At 29.7% G+C, this 19,460-nt stretch overlaps 1 protein-coding gene across 1 annotated transcript; it reads left to right on the plus strand.

Moving 5' to 3' along the window:
• The first annotated feature begins 9,563 nt into the window (after nucleotides 1-9,563).
• LOC100263815 (probable E3 ubiquitin-protein ligase XBOS32) lies at nucleotides 9,564-18,390 on the plus strand. Its single transcript, XM_002269392.5, has 10 exons — nucleotides 9,564-10,990; nucleotides 11,123-11,182; nucleotides 11,369-11,440; nucleotides 11,550-11,725; nucleotides 11,855-12,015; nucleotides 14,410-14,468; nucleotides 14,572-14,618; nucleotides 15,368-15,508; nucleotides 17,286-17,377; nucleotides 17,615-18,390. Exons 1-10 carry the CDS (start codon nucleotides 10,796-10,798, stop codon nucleotides 18,139-18,141), a joined length of 1,530 nt encoding a protein of 509 aa, XP_002269428.1. The 5' UTR covers nucleotides 9,564-10,795; the 3' UTR covers nucleotides 18,142-18,390.
• The last annotated feature ends 1,070 nt before the right edge of the window (nucleotides 18,391-19,460 follow it).

Below are 19,460 nucleotides of genomic sequence, written 5' to 3' on the forward strand. Positions count from 1 at the left end.
AATAAGGTTATTGGTTTTCTTACATTCATGATAATAATTGAATTTTTATCATGATTGATATTTTATTAATTGTTTGGTTGTTTATTGGTTTTTTAGCATTTACATAAATATTGTTATTGGTTTTTTATAATCATGATATTTTATTTTAATTTATTTTTTTATATTTTATTCATTTTACAATGAATTTGAAATTAAAGATTAATATTTTTAATTTTAAAATTTATATAATAAAATTAATTTTAAAATTAAAACAAAATGAGATTATTTATTTTATAAATAATTATTTAATAAATTAATAACAAATTTGTTTTTTATTAAATCATTTTTCACATAAACAAAAAAAATAGATAAACATTATTTATCTTATAAATAAAAAAACAATATCAAACTAAATTAATTTTATTAGTTGTAATTAATTGAATTAATTTAAAGAAAAATTGAAGATTAAGAACAATTAAAATTATTTAACTTATTTTTTATATTTTATTCATTTTACAGTGAAATTTTAACTTAAAGATTAATATTTTTAATCTTAAAATTTATATAATAAAATTAATTTAAAAATTAAACAAAACAAAATTATTTATTTTGTAAATAATTATTTAATAAATTAATAACAATTTGTTTTTTTAAACTCATTTTTCACATAAAATTGATAGTATTTTTTTTTAATTCCAAAGTGAAAGAAAAAAAATAATAGATAAATATTATTTATCTTATATTAAATTTAATATACTATTTATAAATTAAATTTAGTAAATAAAATTAATTAATTTTAGAATATACATTACTAATAATTGTATTATTGTATAAGTATAATAGGGAATGGAAAAATGGATTTTTAAAGTTTTTTTAAAAAAAAAAATCGTTTCTTGAAAACACAATTTCTGACGTCTTTATTTTTCTTTTTCTTTTTTATTTAATAAATTAATAACAATTTTTTTAAACTCAATTTTCACATAAAATTGATAATAGTTTTTTTTTTTAAATTCCAAAGTGAAAGAAAAAAATAATATATAAATATTATTTATCTTATATTAAATTTAGTATATTATTTATATATTAAATTTAGTAAATAAAATTAATTAATTTTATAATATATTTATAATAATTGTATTATTGTATAACTAGAATAAGGAGTGAAAAAAGTGGATTTTTTAAGGTTTTATTTTATTTTAATTTTTTTTAAGTGAGAATTTCTCACTTTTGTGCTGCCCACTTGAGTTTTTTTTTAGGATGTCTCACTTTTGTGTGAAAATCGTCTCTTGAAGAGACAATTTTTCACTTGAATTTTTCTTTTCAAGTGAGAATTTCTCATATATATATATATTTGTGGAAATCGACTCTTTAAAAAACGATTTCCCACTTAAGTGTTTTTTTTTTTAAAGTGAAAATTTCTCACTTATATATTTTTTTTGTGGAAATCGTCTATTGAAAAGACGATTTCTCACTTGATTTTTTTTTTTTTGAAATCGTCTCTTTAAGAAACGATTTTCCACTTCAGTGTTTTTTTTTTTTAAAGTGAAAATTTCTCACATATATATTTTTTGTGTGGAAATCGTCTATTTAAGAGACGACTTCTCACTTGATTTTTTTTTTTTTTTTTTGAAATTGTCTCTTGAAGAAACGATTTCCCGCTTAAGTGTTTTTTTTAAAGTGAGAATTTCTCACATATATATTTTTTTTATATGGAAATCGTCTCTTTAAGAAACGATTTCTCACTTGATTTTTTTATTTTTTATTTTGAAATCGTCTCTTTAAGAAACGATTTCTCACTTAGATGTTTTTTTTAAGTGAGAATTTCTCACATATATATTTTTTTATATGGAAATCGTCTTTTTTTTTTTTTTTTTTGAAATCGTCTCTTTAAGAAACGATTTCCCACTTAAGTGTTTTTTTTTTAAGTGAGAATTTCTCACATATATATATTTTTTGTATAGAAATCGTCTCTTTAAGAGACGATTTCTCACTTCTCACCTCTTTTTTTCTTTTTTTTTTCTTTTTTTTGTGAAAATCGTCTCTTCTAGAGACGATTTCTCATTTCTTAATTTTTTTTTGAAATCGTCTCTTTAAGAGACAATTTCTCATATATAGAATTTTAGAAATCGTGTCTTGGAAAGACGATTTTTTTTTAAAATTTTTTTAAAAGTTCATAAATTGTCTTTTGAAGATATGATTTTTCACTTACAATTTATTTTTCCTTTCTTATTTGGACAAAACTATGGTAGATTTGGAATTATTTTTCCTATTATGGTAATTTATGAATTATTTTTTAAAACTACCGTACTCTTATCAAAAATCCGACTTGCATCCACAAAGGTGCCACAAAAAAAATTTTGTGCGTAAAGCCTTTTTACCATGAAATATATGATTTTTTGCTACAACATGCTTCACGGCTAAAACCAATATTTGTTGTCGTGATTGGACTATATGTAACTTTGATTGGTTATTGAAAAATAATAAGAAAAAAAATATTATGGAAATTATTTAGTTTTTTATCATAAAAAAATAAAATTGGTGGGAAATTTATGTATTTTAAATTATTTAATATTTATATAGAAGAGTTAAAATAAATAAAATTAGTTTGAAATATAATATAAAAATAATTTATGAACATTACATCTATTTTACCTTTTTTTTGTATTCTCTTTCTCACACATTTTCTTTCAAATTTTTCAAGAACCAAACACAACCTTGTATTTAAAAATTCTAGATAGAATTTATATATATGTATGAATTAATGATAGAAATATAAGTAAAACAAACTTTACTTTGATGGCCAAATCCTAACTTTCCAGAATTCCAGCCTCACAAAGGCCATTTTTTTTTTCACAAAAGATTATAAATATTGAACTGCGGTTGGGCTTGTGGGCTTTAGATTCAAAAGAAACGCAACTGGTCCTATGGATCGATTAATGAGCTTCTTAGCCTGTCTAGCCTGGGGCTTCAAGATTTTGGGCTGGGCCGACCCGTGGAGATTCTTAGTTTTGTGATTTGAGAATGATTACTTATCGGGCATTAATTTCTCCAAGACACCAAATATCAATTCTCATTAAACAAATTATGAGACAAAGAAGGTCTGTCTGGTTGATAATTAGTAATGAGAAAGGAGAGGAGGGCAAGCTCTTAATGTAAGGAATATTTGACTCTAGTGGGTAAAATAATCGTCACTGTTCTTTAATTTAAAATAGATATTTTAAAAGGTCCCTTCAGGTTTTAATCGAATACTTCTAGTCCCTAAAATTTGAAATTTCATCATTTACCTTTCTTATTTTGAATGAAAATAGAAATAAAAAATAAAAAATAAGAAAGGTATTTGATGAAATTCCAAATCTACGGAACCAAATGTATTTAATCAAAATTTTAGAGGAGATGAATGAAATTAACCCATTTTAAAAAAATAAATATATTTAAACATTACTTTTGTCCAATAAAGTCATACTTCATGGTTTCAAAGAATAAAATTATGATTATTTTTTTATTTTTTTATGGTTATTTGATTAAAAGGGTTATTAAAAACTCAATTTTGAAAATCTAACATTTCATTTTATTTATTTTAATCTCATTTTGACAAAAATATTCTTATTATTTTCTTGTAAAAATAATCATTTCTTTTAAAACACACTGTAAATATCCTTGAAATAGTTAAAAATATTTATATAAAAAAAACGAGTTACTCTTCAAATAAAAACATAGGATGGGATGAATTCGTAAATATAAGAGAATTTCATCCCTTTTAACCAATTTATTTTATTTTATTTTTTGAGAGAGAATATGAATGCTACAGGTGATGCATCATCCACTGAATTATTGTAAATTAAGAGTCATAATAAAACTGAGGGTTGAGTGGAGAGAAAGGAATAATGGAGATTGGAATACATAATTAATGTGCCATTCCCCACCTGTTGCACCAATAATTTGATGAATGCATGACTTCATTATTTGCCATTCTTCGCATTCCCACATAACAATAATCAATCGCAGCCCCGTCATCATAATCCAATTTCTCCTATTTTGTTGATTTCAGAATTCAACCGTAGAATATACAAATTATCAATTGCAACCTTACTTTTAGGAGTTATTTAAATCATTACGGTCTCTAGAGCTGTAAAGTTGGGGCTCGGTGGGTCGGGCCGTAATTCAGGCTTGAGCCTGCCTCCACTAGAACAGGCCCAGCCAAAGTCAAGTGAAATTTGACAAAAAGTGATTTTTTTTGTTGTGGATAAATCATCCCTGAAAACAATTTTACATTCTTTATAAAATAAAATATATTTTTTTTAAAAAAAAATGTTTGATGATAAATTTTTTTTTTTTTGAAAACGATTTTTAAAAATTATGTGTCTGCCGCGAAACAAGTTTTTTTATTAAAAAAAAAAATGAAATATTTTTAAATATTTTAAAAATAATTTAAAATATAATACTTTATATAAGTACTTAGTACCTTTGGTAAAAATAAATCAAAAAACTATTTTTAACATTTGATTCATCAAACAAAATTTTATTGAATATTTTTTTAATTTGTTCCCAAAATCCTTAACCAAATATAATATGAAAAATATTATATTTGATTTTATTATAAAAAATATGTAAAATAAAATAAAATATAATATAATATAATTAAAATTAATTAAAAATTTATACATTTTCAAATTATTTATATTATTTCATATGGAGGGTAATTCTAACTTTTGATGACTACAAAACAAGACTTAAATCTAACATTTATTTTTGAGTATCATAGGTAAGAAATTTTCCTTGAAAGAAGAACCTGCATGAAGTAAAAAGAAAATAAAAAAATAACAAATTTATCAAAATTATATTTTGGTTATTTTATTGTAACATCGTGGTCGTACTAATTTAGGATTGCATGCTTATCTTTATTAAAACCTCAACACTCCAAATCTCATCCAATTAAATTCAAACTTTATTTTAAATCTTTTTAAAATTGGACAAAAAAAATCTTTATAAATGGAAACCATGCTTAAAAAGTTTTTAAAAATGACTTAAGCACAAAGACATGAATTACATTTAGCTTAGGACCATCGAGAGCATCTGTTTTTAGTCATGGATGCTTGGGCAGTCTACCAAGTAGTGAACTGATCGTAATATTGACGACGATAGCTCAAAAATACCCACTTTTGAGAATGTCTAGCAAGCTTGCACTCAACTGTCCTAGTGGTCGACAAGGGAGCAGGTTGGCTTGTAATGATCACCTCTAACTTACATTAAGCCCTCAATGAATACTAAATTCTGTCCAACCACTAGTTTCTGCTCAAAATCTTTGTAAATGGCTCCCACACTTCATTTAAAAAACAAAAACAAAAACAAAAAAAGGAAAAACCAATGTAGGATGAGCCTTAAAAGAGATATTTAGTGCACCTTCGATTCTTGTTTTATCTTAAATTATTAAACCTCAGCTTGTAAGCTAGGAGATTCTTGATGAGAACTAGGCATAGTAATGAGGCGCGTATTTTTGGGTTTTCACCTCGCCTTACCCCTATTAAGATGAATTTGAAATTTTAATAAATGGATTTGAGAAGAATTTGAAATTTATTTTAGAACCTAGATTTGAGATTTTTCTTTAAAATGGGGGGATGGGTTCGGGGTGGGTTCAGGTATTACCTTATTCCACCCCACCCCACCCCGATTATATATAAAATTAAATTTATTTTTCTATTTTTAACATAATAATAATAATAATAAAACACTTTTTAATAAAATAAATTATAAAAATTATAATATTTTAATTATTTATAAAATATATTTATTTTTATATAATTAAAAAAAATTCAAAAAATAAGTTAAGTGGGGCAACTATGAGAAATTTGCACACCCATCCTCTCCTATTCCACCTGAGGATGAGAATTAATGTGAATAAATGGGGTGGGATTTGGATGGGATCAACTTGTCCCAAATCCAACCGTTGTCATTTCTATCTTAAATTTACTAATTTTTAAGAATAATTTGAAATTAAAAAAAATTAAAGGATTAATTACATACTAAAACAAAATTAGTCTAAAATACTTTTTTTGTAACTAAATACGGAATTAATTAGGCTTATTTAAATATTGAAAAGGATTAAACTTTGTTTTTTTAAAAATTCATTTTAAATAAAATCTTATTAGTCATTATTATTTTAAATTATTATTACTTATTTTACAAAAAAAAATTAATTATGCCTTTTATGAATGGGATAATATCCATATTTTATAATATATATTAAAAATAGTATATTTTTATTTGTTTTTAATTAAAAACTATTTTAAATTTTTAATAAGATGAAATTTAATTAATATTATATTTTTATAAAATCAAAATTTAAAAATTAAAAACAACATAAATCTATTTATTTAGATGAGTTTCTTTTTTTTCTTCTTTGAAAAGTGTTTTTAACCTTATTTTTAGACAATATCAAAGTACTAGTTTTAATTTTTAAATTAAAAATAATTTTTAACAACAAATTTAAGAAAATATGACCAAAACTAACCCTTTGTTTAAAAAATCATACTTATTGGGTAAGTTTTAAAATTGAAAACACCTATAAAAAGAAGTTTTAAAATTGAAAATGTAAGGGAAAAATATTAAACAAAATGTTTTTTCTTATAATTTGGGAAGAACAAATTCATTGAACTTGGATTTCATGGTGCAGTAGCCTATATTTGGTTTGGTGAAAACAAATATTAAAGAAAATGGGTGTTGATTTTTTTTTATATATATATAAACTAAAATTAAAATTAGTGAAGAAAATTATATATATATTTAAATTATTTAATATTAATTTAAATAAAAAATAAGTGAAATGAATTTGAAAAATTATCTAAAAATATTTTTTTTAAATCTATTTTTTTTTCTTAAATTTTCTTTTGTTGTAGTTTTCTTCATATTTTTTTCTTGGTATTTTTCATCAATTTTTTTTTTTTTTTTTTTTAAAAAAACATAAGTTAGCCCCTTTCGTTGATTAGTTAAAATAGTAGATATATTGATTTCACTATAAATATGTAATATATCTCTCATTCATTTCTTTTTAATGTAGAGAGTTGGAATAAACTAACAAGTAGGCTAATTTTGTCTTTTAGGTTTGCTCCTTGAATAAATTTTATGTATTTTGTCTCGTGCCTTCACTTTTATGTATATATATATATATATATATTATTACACTATTCTTAAAACTGAACTCATCGTTAAATAAAAAAACTATTCGTTTATAGTTCATTAATCACATCAATAGTCGATTATTGATTTATGGTTTATTGATCGGATCTAGTTGAATTGTGGTTGGATATATGATGTTATAAATATAATTTATATATTATATAAATTTAAGTATATATAATTAAAAATTTAACAATATTTTAGTTTTTTATATTTGATATATCAAATTACTAGATACACCATTTTATAAGGTTAAAAAAAAAATCTCTAAACATTAGAAATGGCTTCTGATCTCCCAAAATTGACTTCTCATCTCTCCACTAAGTGATTAAACACTAATTTTTGCAATTCATTAGCAAGTGGGATTAGACCCACCGTCCCACTAATTCTATAATTCTCCGCCGTTGCCGCTTGAAGGTTTGGCATTTTATTCTCACAAAGGACATATTCTAATGTATTTATATATTAAGAAAAGAAAAAAAAGAGAGCTTATAATGCCACTACACAATACTTTAATAGACTAGTTGAAACGAAAAGTATTGAGCCCTGCAATCTTAATTAGTGGTCGGCACACTACATTAAGAGCATGGAGGTGGAAAAGATTCCAAAGCGACCCCACCAATTGCCCCGGCCAACCCATGCTTTGGCTCATCATTCTACCTTAAAGGAGCATGTTGGCTTCGCCACTTCATTCGAGCTAATTCTCTACCCTCTTTTAAGCTGGCCGTTTCTCCTTCTCACCCATTTTATTTACAATTTGGGGTTGGGACCTCGTAAAACACACCTACCATAACCATAAATTGAATGCAAGTGTTTTATATTTTAATCATTTTTATTGAATTTTTTCTTTTCAAGGTAAGAATTTATTCCTTGTACATTAAAATTATCTTTCCAAAAAGACTAGTTGGATATAGAAACTAAATTTAGTTATTTTTATTTAACTCATATTTCAAGATGAATGCTACATTTCCAAAACATCATGTTTTAGCAATATTAATTTAAAATAATATTTATAAAAAAAATCATATTTTTCTCATTACCCATTCCACATAATTTATATATACATCATAAGATGAAATTAAAAATCTATTTGATAGTACATTTAGAAAATACTTTTAGCGTAAACAACATTTTGAAAAAAAATCAAAGTTTTAACAAATTTTAAAAAATATTTTTTAAAAATTGAAAATGACTTATAATAACCGTATTAATTCTACATTTGATTATGAGGATATAATATGATAATATATATTATATTTCATATCTCATTGAAAATGAAATGCATAATTTATCATTTTCTACTTATACAATATCCTTAAATGTTATTATTCATATTTTTAAGGTAATATATTCAATGTGATATATTATATTTAGTTTGTAAAATGAATCAAAAAAGAAAAATAGAATGCATTTTTTTTTCAATATTTGATATTTTTTAAAAACAAAAATTATATTACATTTCAATTTGTAATTTTAAAAAATAATCTCTCTTACTTTTAATCATATTCATGATTAAAATATTTAAAATTTTATAAATAAAAAGTGTTTACATGTATATATGTTATTGAATACATATATTAGTATTATTCATAAACATTTTTTTAGTTCTTTTTTTAATCATGAATTTAATTTTTAATCAAAATTTGTTATTATGTAAAATGATTAATATAAAAAAATTATGATATATAAGACATTTATATTCTATATCTTAATTTATGATTAACATATTAAAAGATATAAAAAAGAATGGATAATGTATCTTATCATTTATTCATTACTTATCTTATCTTATTTATATTATATCCAATTAATCAAACATAATCTAACTATCATATCCAAACATTTAAAACAAATTATTTTGGTTAAGACACTATTTATTTTTTTGGTTGAATAGAAAAAATCAAAATATTTATTAAAATAAAAATAATTTATTGATATCAATTAATATAATTAAATTGAATTTATTGATAATAAATTCACTTTACCTTTAATAATAATAGAATAGAGAAAAATGAAGGGACGGTTGTATCAAATAATTGACCCATTCTTCATATTTCGTTTTCTTCTTCTTCGTAATTAATGTGATTAAAAACTCAGCCGGATGAAGGGAACAAAAACATGGTGTGGAACACCCCTTTAGAATTCCTCAAGTAGAAGCATAGACTTTTATTTATTTATTTATTATTTTTAAGTGTTGACTATGTGTAAAAACCTTTACAACCGCAATTTTGTACTGTCAACATTGAATATTCTTCCTTCATATATCAGCTACTTTTGTAATGGGGTTTCCAACTTTATGCCTTTCGGGATTAAAAGGGCATTTTCTCAAAGTTTTCTTTATAATAATAAGATAAGTTAAATTAATTTTCCCACAATTATTAGGATGAATGGAGTCAATCTTTGGGTGGATATTTTGAAATAAAAGAAAAATTGAGGTGTGGCTAACAAAGGTTTATAAATAAAGAATTTACTTTCAATCAAAATCATTGTTGGGGTAGGTTTCATGATAGATGTACAGGAAAGTAAAGAAAAGAGAGACAGTCCAAGAGCACTCTAGAGTTGTATGAATGAAGCAGGGCAAAGAAGCTTCAATAGGAAACAAGGCAACAGGGCATGGTAGTCAGAGCATGATCAGAGAGGAATGTGTCACAATGGAGAGTGTGTAAAGAGAGAAAGCAACAAACCAACCACCTATATTTTGACTGGCTAATAACATCCAATCATGAAAACACGCTTTTCTTGCAGGCTTGTTGGTTGATAGTTGAGGTTGCAGTAAAAGACGCTTTCTCCCATAAACATCCGCATCTCTTTCTTTTTGATATTTTCCCTTTTTTATTGCTTTATTTTGTCGCACCACATCTCACACTCATTCCGATACATTTCATATATTATTCCTCATCTGTATTTTCCATCTTTTCTTATCCCATTCCCCTTCTCGGCCTGAGATCAAACTCACCATACGAGGAAAATACCCATCTGGGTATTGCAGATTTTGATTTCTCTGGGAAAATTGGGGATTGGGTATTCGAGGTTTTTGGCTTCTCAAGGAAAATACGGAAGTGGGTTGTCGAGATTTGATTTCTATCGGAAGTTTTTGAGTCTGTGATGTCGCAATTTCATCTGGGTATTGCAGATTTTTGTTTTTGATGCAAAATTTAGTATTCGGTTTTGCTAATATAGGTGGTGAATGAGGCTTTTGTTTTTTCTCTTTTGTTCCGTTTTCCCTGTTTGTTTGGGTTTCTCGAAGTTAACGATATCTTTAACTAATAGATAGACGGTCACATCCAGATTGGATTTCCCATAGGTAGTTCCACAGTTGGCTATCCTTCATAAGGGTTTTTTGGTGCAAATCCTTGAAGCATCCTGTTTATTTTAGGACAGTGCCAGAATTTGTTGTGGGTTGTTAATAGTTTGGTAGAAAAATAAGGAATTTTGTGCAGAGAGAACCATTACTTATTTCTTTCTTCCAATTTCTTTATATAATTTCTTCGAATCCTAAGAATCAAGGATTAGAAGTCCTTTAATACATGAGAAGATCTACCTGTGGATTATACTGTAATGCATTCTTGGTGAAGATTAAGCGTTGTGAAGCAAGGAAACGATACAATTTTTATTTTATTTGGGGGTGTAAATTTGGAGGATCATGAGATTTCTAAGCATTGTGGGGAATTCCTTTGGATGCTCTGCTTCTGGGGAGCGCCTGGTTTCAGCGGCAAGAGATGGTGACCTTCAAGAAGCCAAGGCTTTATTGGAATATAATCCACGTCTTGCAAGGTATTCAACTTTTGGGGTTCGCAATTCCCCCCTCCATTACTCTGCAGCTCAGGGCCACCATGAGGTATTATTCCTTAGCCTACATTAGGCTTCCCAATTTGATTTATTTATTTTCTGAGAAAGACCAATCTCATTTTCTTGAATTTTCTGTATTTCAATTCTTCTCAAAGGTGATTGTATCGTTCCTTGTTTCTAGATTGTCTCCCTCTTGCTTGTATCTGGAGTAGATATTAATCTCAGGAACTATCGAGGACAGGTAAATCCCAAACTCTCATTGAAATTTAGCTCTTATTCCAGAGATCTTTCTTGTGGTTTCTGTTTCTCAAAGTCAAACACTAGGATGCCAAAAGTAGTCGAACTTTAGATTATTTAATTTCTTTCAAGAATTTCTTTGCATTTTTATTTTGAAAATAAGAATTATGTTCTTTATTTTGATGAACAGACTGCTTTGATGCAAGCTTGTCAACATGGCCACTGGGAGGTTGTTCAGACACTGGTTCTTTTCCGAGCCAATGTAGGGTCTTTTATTCCAATGCCATCTTTCCCACATTCCATTAACATTTACTGGCTTTTCAAATTTATCTGATACAAAGTATTAATAATTCACGGGCATTGTTCTTTAGATTCACAGAGCAGATTATCTAAATGGTGGTACAGCTCTCCACTTGGCTGCTTTGAATGGGCATTCTCGATGCATTCGGCTCCTTCTTGCGGATTACATTCCTAGCATTCCTGATCTTTGGAACATCCTGAGAAAAAGATCAAATAGGGAAGAATCTATTTCGGAATTTGATGAAGGGTACTCAGTTCACAGCCCTTTTGTTCTTTCATCCTTTTTTCCACTATGCTGAGTCAATCTGTTTATTTTCCATTCCATTATTATTATTATTATTATTTAATTTATTATTATTTATATTTTTTGCACTAGAGCTCTCTGTCAGGTAATCAATAGACCTGCTGATGGGGGCATCACTGCTCTTCATATGGCTGCACTGAATGGACATGTTGAAACTTTGCAATTACTCTTGGATTTAGGGGCTTCTCTTTCTGAGGTCACTGTGGAAGATGGGACGACAATTGACTTAATAGGTGGCTGCAATTATTCTATTCCCTTATGATTAGTGGTCATCCATTAAATTTCTGATGGAAAATTCATAGTTTTTCTTTATTGATTGATAAATTCATAATTCATTTTAATTTACAATTGTTGTGTTGATTTCTTGGTTCCCCATTTTCCTTCTCATATTATTGAAAACTCTGGTTACATGGTTATTACATGGGTGTGAGTATAGGATATATGTTAGACACTTTTTTGTGGGAGCAAACAGCTTTACATTCAACATGTGTTCCCAAAATGAAGAGATAGATTTATTTTTACTTTACAATAAGTTCCTAAGCTTACCACATAAGTGACCTGATGGGGGAAAGCCTTTTAAAGTTTATTCAAGGAAGAAAGGGAAGACCTAAGTAAACTTTAAGTAGGATTAATATTAATTAGAATTGAATAGGGATTGGTATTTGTTGGAGTCTAATTAGGATTAGTTAGTTGAGTTATAATATAATTAGAATTTGAGTCATGATAGGTTATTAGAGTCCTAGTAGAATAGGTTATTAGAGTCCTAGTAGACTTTGGATTTCTTAGAAAAGCCTATAAATAGGCTAATCAATGTAAATCAAAGGAATGAATTTTGATGAATAATATTATACTTTCTTTCATTGCAAGGTTGCAACCCTTAATGGTGAGACTCCATTGATTTTCTTCTAGGTGAGACTCCTAGAAGGCCTTAGTGAGACTCTAAGGTTTTCCATCTTTTCTTCATTGTTTTTTCTTTCTCTCTATTTCTTATCTTATAATTTTCTCTACCATAAAGTTTATTCCTTGTTTCTCTCCTTACACCCTAAAAATAAAACCCTAGCCCACATACCCTTGAGTGTAGGCAACCATCCTAGGGTTGTCCTACATCATGACCTTTTCATGTAACACTGTTGTGGAGATCAATCGTTTTACCACAGGGTTTACAAAACTTCAAAAATTTAAACATGTTCCAATGCCCTGATATTTGGGGGTTGGAAAGATTTGACACCTACATGTGTGTACTCACACCTAAACACTGAGTGTCAGTTCATGTAATCTGGTTTGAAAATTAACCTACAAATACTCGTGATTGTTTAGAACCATTTGAGAAGCAGATGTGATTGTTTGTGAGCTGGCCAATTCAACCCCCCATTCCACTAGTTCTGATGCATACTGCACAAAAAGACTCTAGATAATGAAGCCTTGTCTAAGTCTCAAAATTACCTTTTTCCCTTTTCTTCTCCATGGTTGACTTTTGAAACTGAACCCATTCAATTGTTGTTCTCTTGCAGTTCTTATCTTTTTGTTTTTCTTTACTTTTTCCCTTTCCTATTGTTTCCAAACTTCTTTGTTTTTTGTCATTGGTGGGGTAGTGCTATAGTTTTACTCAAACTGATAAATCTGAAGATGCCTTTTTTTTTTTTTTTTTTGATAGGAAACAACACATATATATTTTGATAGAAAAAGAAGTATAATAGAAGGATAAGGAATCCTCCCACCAAAGATGAAACTAAACAACACAAAAAGATAACAAGACACTACACTATGTAAACTATGAATAAGCTCCCTTGACTAGACCGTCTCGTTGGAACTACACACTGCTAGCTAATCTAGTTGTAACACGTTAAGGGGAATGCCCTTAAAAACCGCGGAACAAAAAGCCCAAAGAGAAGCAAGGAAATGAATGGAATCCCAAAGATTCTCTGAATTCCTAGCTTTGTCCTCAAATATTCTAGCATTTCTTTCCTGCCATACAACCCAAATTATAGTTATGCACGCATTTTGCCACAAAACTATCCCTCTCTTGGATTTGCCAAAACCTTTATAATTGATGGACATCATGTTTGAAATGCTTCTCGGAGGAACCCAATCCATCTTGGCTAGCTGAAATAATTTGTGCCACAACCCCAACGACACAGAACAATGTAGATGATCTGTTGATTCTCCTTGCTTTATGCACAACTTATAAATGTCAGGACTAAGAGCTTTGTGGGGTCTTCTCAATTGTAGCAAGTCATTAGTATTTACCTTCTTGTATGCCACAAGCCAGACAAAGGCCTTAACTTTGAAAGGGACTTGAGAATTCCATACAAACTTAGTAGGGAAAAATGGAGATAAATCAGGCATTTGGGACAAGGCTATAAAGAAAGACTTGATTGTAAACAATCCTGAAGAAGATAAATCTGAAGATGCTTTTTACTAGGAAGAAATAGCATAGGAGTAGTTGAACAAGAGTTCCTGATTCTTGTCAAAACACAAAGTTTCTAATTCTTTCCTTACAAACCTTGTGACTTTGTTGAGGATGTGCTCAGCGAATAATAGATAGAGCTTTCAGTTAGTCCAACATGAGTTTCTTGTTTCACAATCATGTCTTTTGTTAAAGTGGAATATCTGTTGTCACTTCTTAGGTGCGGGAAGCACTCCTCTTCATTATGCTGCATGTGGTGGAAATGCACAATGTTGCCAGGTATGTTTTTAGTTTCTTCTTTTATTTTGTTTTTTGAATATTTAAATTCTATTTGCCATTGTATTTGTGCTGGAATACATCATCTAACACATGTTGCTTTCAGATTTTGATTGCTAGGGGTGCCTATTTGGCTGCTGAAAATGCAAATGGGTATGTGTATGATTCACTTACAGTTCATTTGCTTTTTGATGCGCTGCAATTCTCTTGTGCTTTTCCACTGAAAGGTTTATTTATTTATTTATTTTTAATTTTGTATTTGAAAGCAGCTTATTCAGAACTAAACCAGCAATTTGATGGAGCTGGTGCTAGTAGACATCATGGATGCAAAAGTCTATTTTGTTTTTTCTTCTATGGTCAAGTAGATTAGGTGTATGGCAGATAGATTAGCAAATTTTCTGTGCAGTAACAAATATTAAGGGGAGTGATGGAGGTGACCCTATTCCAGATTTGTATTCATTTTAAGAAAGAAATGACAGTTTCTTTTATTTTATTTTTTGTTATAATTAGTGTTGGAGGTGTTTTCAAAATTCTGCAACCATTCCCATTTGTTTTTCAATATCTTGTTTCTAGTGATGGATTTTTGCCTTATGTTTTTTGGAAAGGAAATTGGAATTTTATCATTTCTTTTTTTTGGTCAGAGTTTGTTTCCTGGGAAGGATAGGTCCTCTGTATATTCTTTTCAATTTGATTAATCACATAGTTGGTTTCTGACAATATATATATATAATTTCTAGTAGACTTCCTACCACCTCCCTACAGCATGCTGTGTCTTGCAGACTCTTTCAGAAGAAACCTGCATTTTCCTTGGTTTAAGCATCTTGTCTTGTAATTTTTTTTTTTTTTCTCTTGATCAATTAAAAATTGTAAACTTCTCCTTGTTTTAAATTTATGTTCTGAAGATGGACTCCCTTGATGGTTGCTCGATCATGGCATAGAGGTTGGCTTGAGGAAATTCTTAGCACGCAGCCAGAAGTCCAGTCACGGACTATTTCTTCCTCATATCTATCTCTTCCACTTATGAGCATTGTAAAAATTGCCAGGTGAGTGATTGCCACTTTCTCACTCAAGAGTTACCTTGGTGATTCCAATTTTGTTCTGTTAAAAACCATATAACTTGCATCATGAGTATTGAAATTTCTGATTTCTACATGTTCTTTCCAAACTTGATTTCTGAGTACTTCCCTGATACCAAGCTCACAAGTTTTGGTTTTCCTAAGTGGTATCTCTTTAATGATCTGAGTAAAAGATTTTACAAGAGGGATGATTTAGAAAATATATGTAGCCCAGCTGAACTTGTGCTAAGCTTTGTAGGAGACAAATGAATGGAAAATTCCATGAAGTTCTCTCCTCGTATTATTGAAGATGCATCCTAAATATATTTTTCAAGGCCCAATAACAATTAGGGCAGGCTGCTAGAAGAAATGAAGTCACTCAGTCACCAAATAAGTTGGTTTTTTTTGCCAAGCAATTGTGTTGCCTTGTAGGGTTTTTCTTTCCAGAGATCGGCAATGTACTGTGCTGTCCGACAAGTTATAGGCCCAGTTGGATGATGGGATATGTCTATCCAGTCTCACACATCTTATTGGGTTGACTTGTCTCATACTTTGTAAAAAAAGGCATGCTTGAGGGGGTTAATAGGATGGGACCCATTTTCATGCCATAATGTGTTATCTCATTCTAGTGCAGTTTTTTAAACACAAGAGGGGGCTCTCTGTGTATGCAATTATTGACATGTTCAGGATTGAGAGATCAAGTACTTGAATCCCAATGCCTCTCAAACCTTAGTTGGTGTTTCTTCATGAAGGAACTGCATGTCAAGAGAAATCTGTCAACCAAAGTGGGAAAGGGAGAAGTTATAATCCCAAAGTTGAGGTTAATATACTTCTGGAAGCATGTGGTAAAGCACTAAACACAATCTTGCTAAGTCAGTTCATATGAAAAGAGTATGCAACCAAAAAAAAAAAATAGTTGCTTGCAACTGAGCTCCGCACTAACTAGAGAAGGCAATGAAATGGTTAAAATACTGCAACCAGAAGCTCTTGAAGAGAAATCCAAAATGATATATAAGATAACATTTGATAGAACATTTAAGGGGTGTTTGGACGAACTTTGTGACTCACAACTAAGAAAACTTAATATTTGTCCATATGCTGAAAGCAGTATTCATTTTTGTAAGCTTTCTTCTTCTTCCTCCCCTTTTTTTCTTTCAGTTCTTTTGTTTTTGGTTCCTCTAAAGGATTCAGAATGTTTTGTCAACTGAATGAAATTGTTTTCATGGAAATTCAAAGGAAATGGTTTCCATCATTTGTGGCTTGACATTCTTAATTAGCCACATGAATGATCAACTATTCTGTTTAATTGGGGGATGTCATTATGTTCCTTCCTGTTGTCAATTTAGAACCTCTTTCCTCGACAAGTATAATGGAGAATTCAAACTCATAGACTGTATATATATATATATATATATATATTGAAGTTATGCTGTCTTTCAGCTTCCAATTTACAATAGAGCATGGAGAATTTATAAATTATGTAAGTCAAATTTTTGGAAGTGCTTAAGGTGAAATATCCTATTGAGTAGTACTAGGTTCACATATACTGTACCAGATTGATGTAGTTGTAGATTTACATATGTTTGTTTTCAATTATTAGTCTAAATTATTGTGAAATTTGAGGAAATATAGTAATCCGGTTTCCTGCATCTTTTTTTACTTATCATATGTTGTATAATTATTTCATAATCTTTTCCACCAAGCTGGGGGATATGGGAAGGGTGAGTTATGTCACAATTATATTAAGCCATTTGGTCATTTGCAGAGAATGTGGATGGAGGAACAATGATTCCCTACCAACATGCCAGGATCCATGTGTTGTTTGTTTGGAAAGAAAGTGCACTGTGGCTGCCCAAGGTAAATCCCCTGAGAATTTGCAAATTATCAACAGAAGGTTTCTGATGTATCTAATTTGCTTTATTTGAATAATGTGGAAACCCAATAGCTCCACTTGGAAGGACCAGGGAGAACTGGGGACCTACGACTGTTAATTTTTTTTATTAACCTTTGCTTTCACACCCTGGTCCTCACCATGGGTTCTTGAGTTTGTGTTCTCCATCGACACATAATAACGTAGGATGCCTCATGGTGCAGGTTGTGATCATGAATTTTGCACAAAATGTGCCTTGTACCTCTGTTCCATGAACAGCAGCTCAACTGTTTCCCAATGTCCCCTGGGTTCGATTGCCTGCCCTCTCTGCCGAAATGGCATAGTTTCATTTGTCAAACTTCCAGGCACAAAACCATTAGTTAAGGAGATTGCAAGAACAAGTTTGTCCCTCTCGTTTTGCACATGTTCCGGTGAGGGGCCAGAGCCCACCTCACTAACAACTCCATTCTGCAAGCCTGATTTCCATTGTAGCCGGATTTCCCCCCTCGGATCCTCATTCCGCAGCCTGAGCTGCCAACGGTTCTCTTCAGTGAAACTCAACTCTAGCCTTTGCATGGGAGCACCAGACACTAGTCCTTCTTTGGTTCCATGCACGGTTGACCGAAACTTGCGAAACCACTTGGCTAGGTGTTCAAGGTCTGGCTTAAGACGATCCGCTTCCCACTCTGAGAGCAGAAGGTCATGGTTTTCTGCCCTCAATCAATATGTAGCTACCGGCAGTGGATGCTGACCATTCGGGGAAGTTGTTATTTTTTTTCTCTTTCTCCTCGAGAAAAATGTCTTATATTTGTCTTTCTTTTGGTCCATTGTTTAAGCTTTCAATCTTCGGTTGTAAATGATTATTGGGTTTGTAAATACAAAAATCTCACCCACCCACACTATACAACAGATCCATGGGATTTCAGCTAAAATGCCTGATGCTCTGGAGTTGGATAACTGGTTCTTTTGAATGTTAATTTTCATATAAGATGTTTGCTTATCACTTTCTCCAATTTGTGGTACTTTGATTTGCAGTGGGAGCAAGTCAGGTTGCAAGTTTGTGGGTGGATATTAGTGTAGTAAAATTGCTTTTATGGTGTTGAAATCGGTTTTGGCAATGAAAATGCATGAATCAATTGGGCATGCTCAAAAGGGCATTGGGAGCAGCCATATTTGCCCCCCAACTTAGCAAAATCCACCCGAGGTGGATTGGGCAATGAAGCTCCATGCAAATTATTTGCAGGACGGATTTAGTAGTTTGTTTGCTTGCAAATGGGACCCCTTATATATCATGATTCGACATATTGGACTTGTTTGGTGCTTTTTCTAATCTGAATCCATTAATGGTGTCCTAGAAAGGATTTAGATAAGAGATAAACTTCATCAAAGGTTTCGAGCATAAATTAAAAATCACTTTGGTGATTTATTGTAATATAAACTCAATTAATCAAACTCAAAATATGATAAATTAAGATAAATCTCATTAGGTCTAAATTTAATATTCTATAATTCAAGCCTAATTTAATATACATCACAATTGTTCCATGTTCAAATTAAATAGTTCGAATTGGCCAAACTCATATCAAATATTTCAGTCATCCAACAAATCTCACCCACATTGTGGGCCCAAAATTCATATCAATTAACAAGCCCACATTAATAATATACATAGCCGAAGGAAATAATATCTCAAGTCCAATCTAATAAGCCCAAACAAATAATCAATTAACAAGCCCACATTAATAATACACATGGTCAAAGGCAATAATATTTCAAGCTTAATCAAATAAGCCCAAACAAATAATCAATTAATAATCCCACATTAATAATATACATAGCCAAATGAAATAATATATCAGGCCCAATCCAATAAAGCTTAAACAAATAACCAATTAACTTGCCCACATTAATAATACACATGGTCAAAGGAAATAATATTTCAAGCCCAATCCAATAAGTCTAAACAAATAACCAATTAACAAGCCCACATTAATAATATATATAGTAAAAGGAAACAATATATCAAGCCCAATCCAATAAGCCCAAACAAATAATCAATAAGTAATAGGC

This window comes from Vitis vinifera, chromosome 11, assembly GCF_030704535.1.
Source record: "Vitis vinifera cultivar Pinot Noir 40024 chromosome 11, ASM3070453v1".
Classification (NCBI taxonomy): domain Eukaryota; kingdom Viridiplantae; phylum Streptophyta; class Magnoliopsida; order Vitales; family Vitaceae; genus Vitis; species Vitis vinifera.

What these genes read in the sequence shown, in the direction of transcription:
- LOC100263815 (XM_002269392.5), top strand. Translation starts at nt 10,796, where the DNA reads ATGAGATTTCTAAGCATTGTGGGGAATTCCTTTGGATGCTCTGCTTCT. An exon ending in ATTTCGGAATTTGATGAAGG is followed by an intron (nt 11,726 to 11,854) that starts GTACTCAGTTCA and finishes TTTTTGCACTAG; the next exon opens with AGCTCTCTGTCAGGTAATCA. An exon ending in GTGCACTGTGGCTGCCCAAG is followed by an intron (nt 17,378 to 17,614) that starts GTAAATCCCCTG and finishes CTCATGGTGCAG; the next exon opens with GTTGTGATCATGAATTTTGC.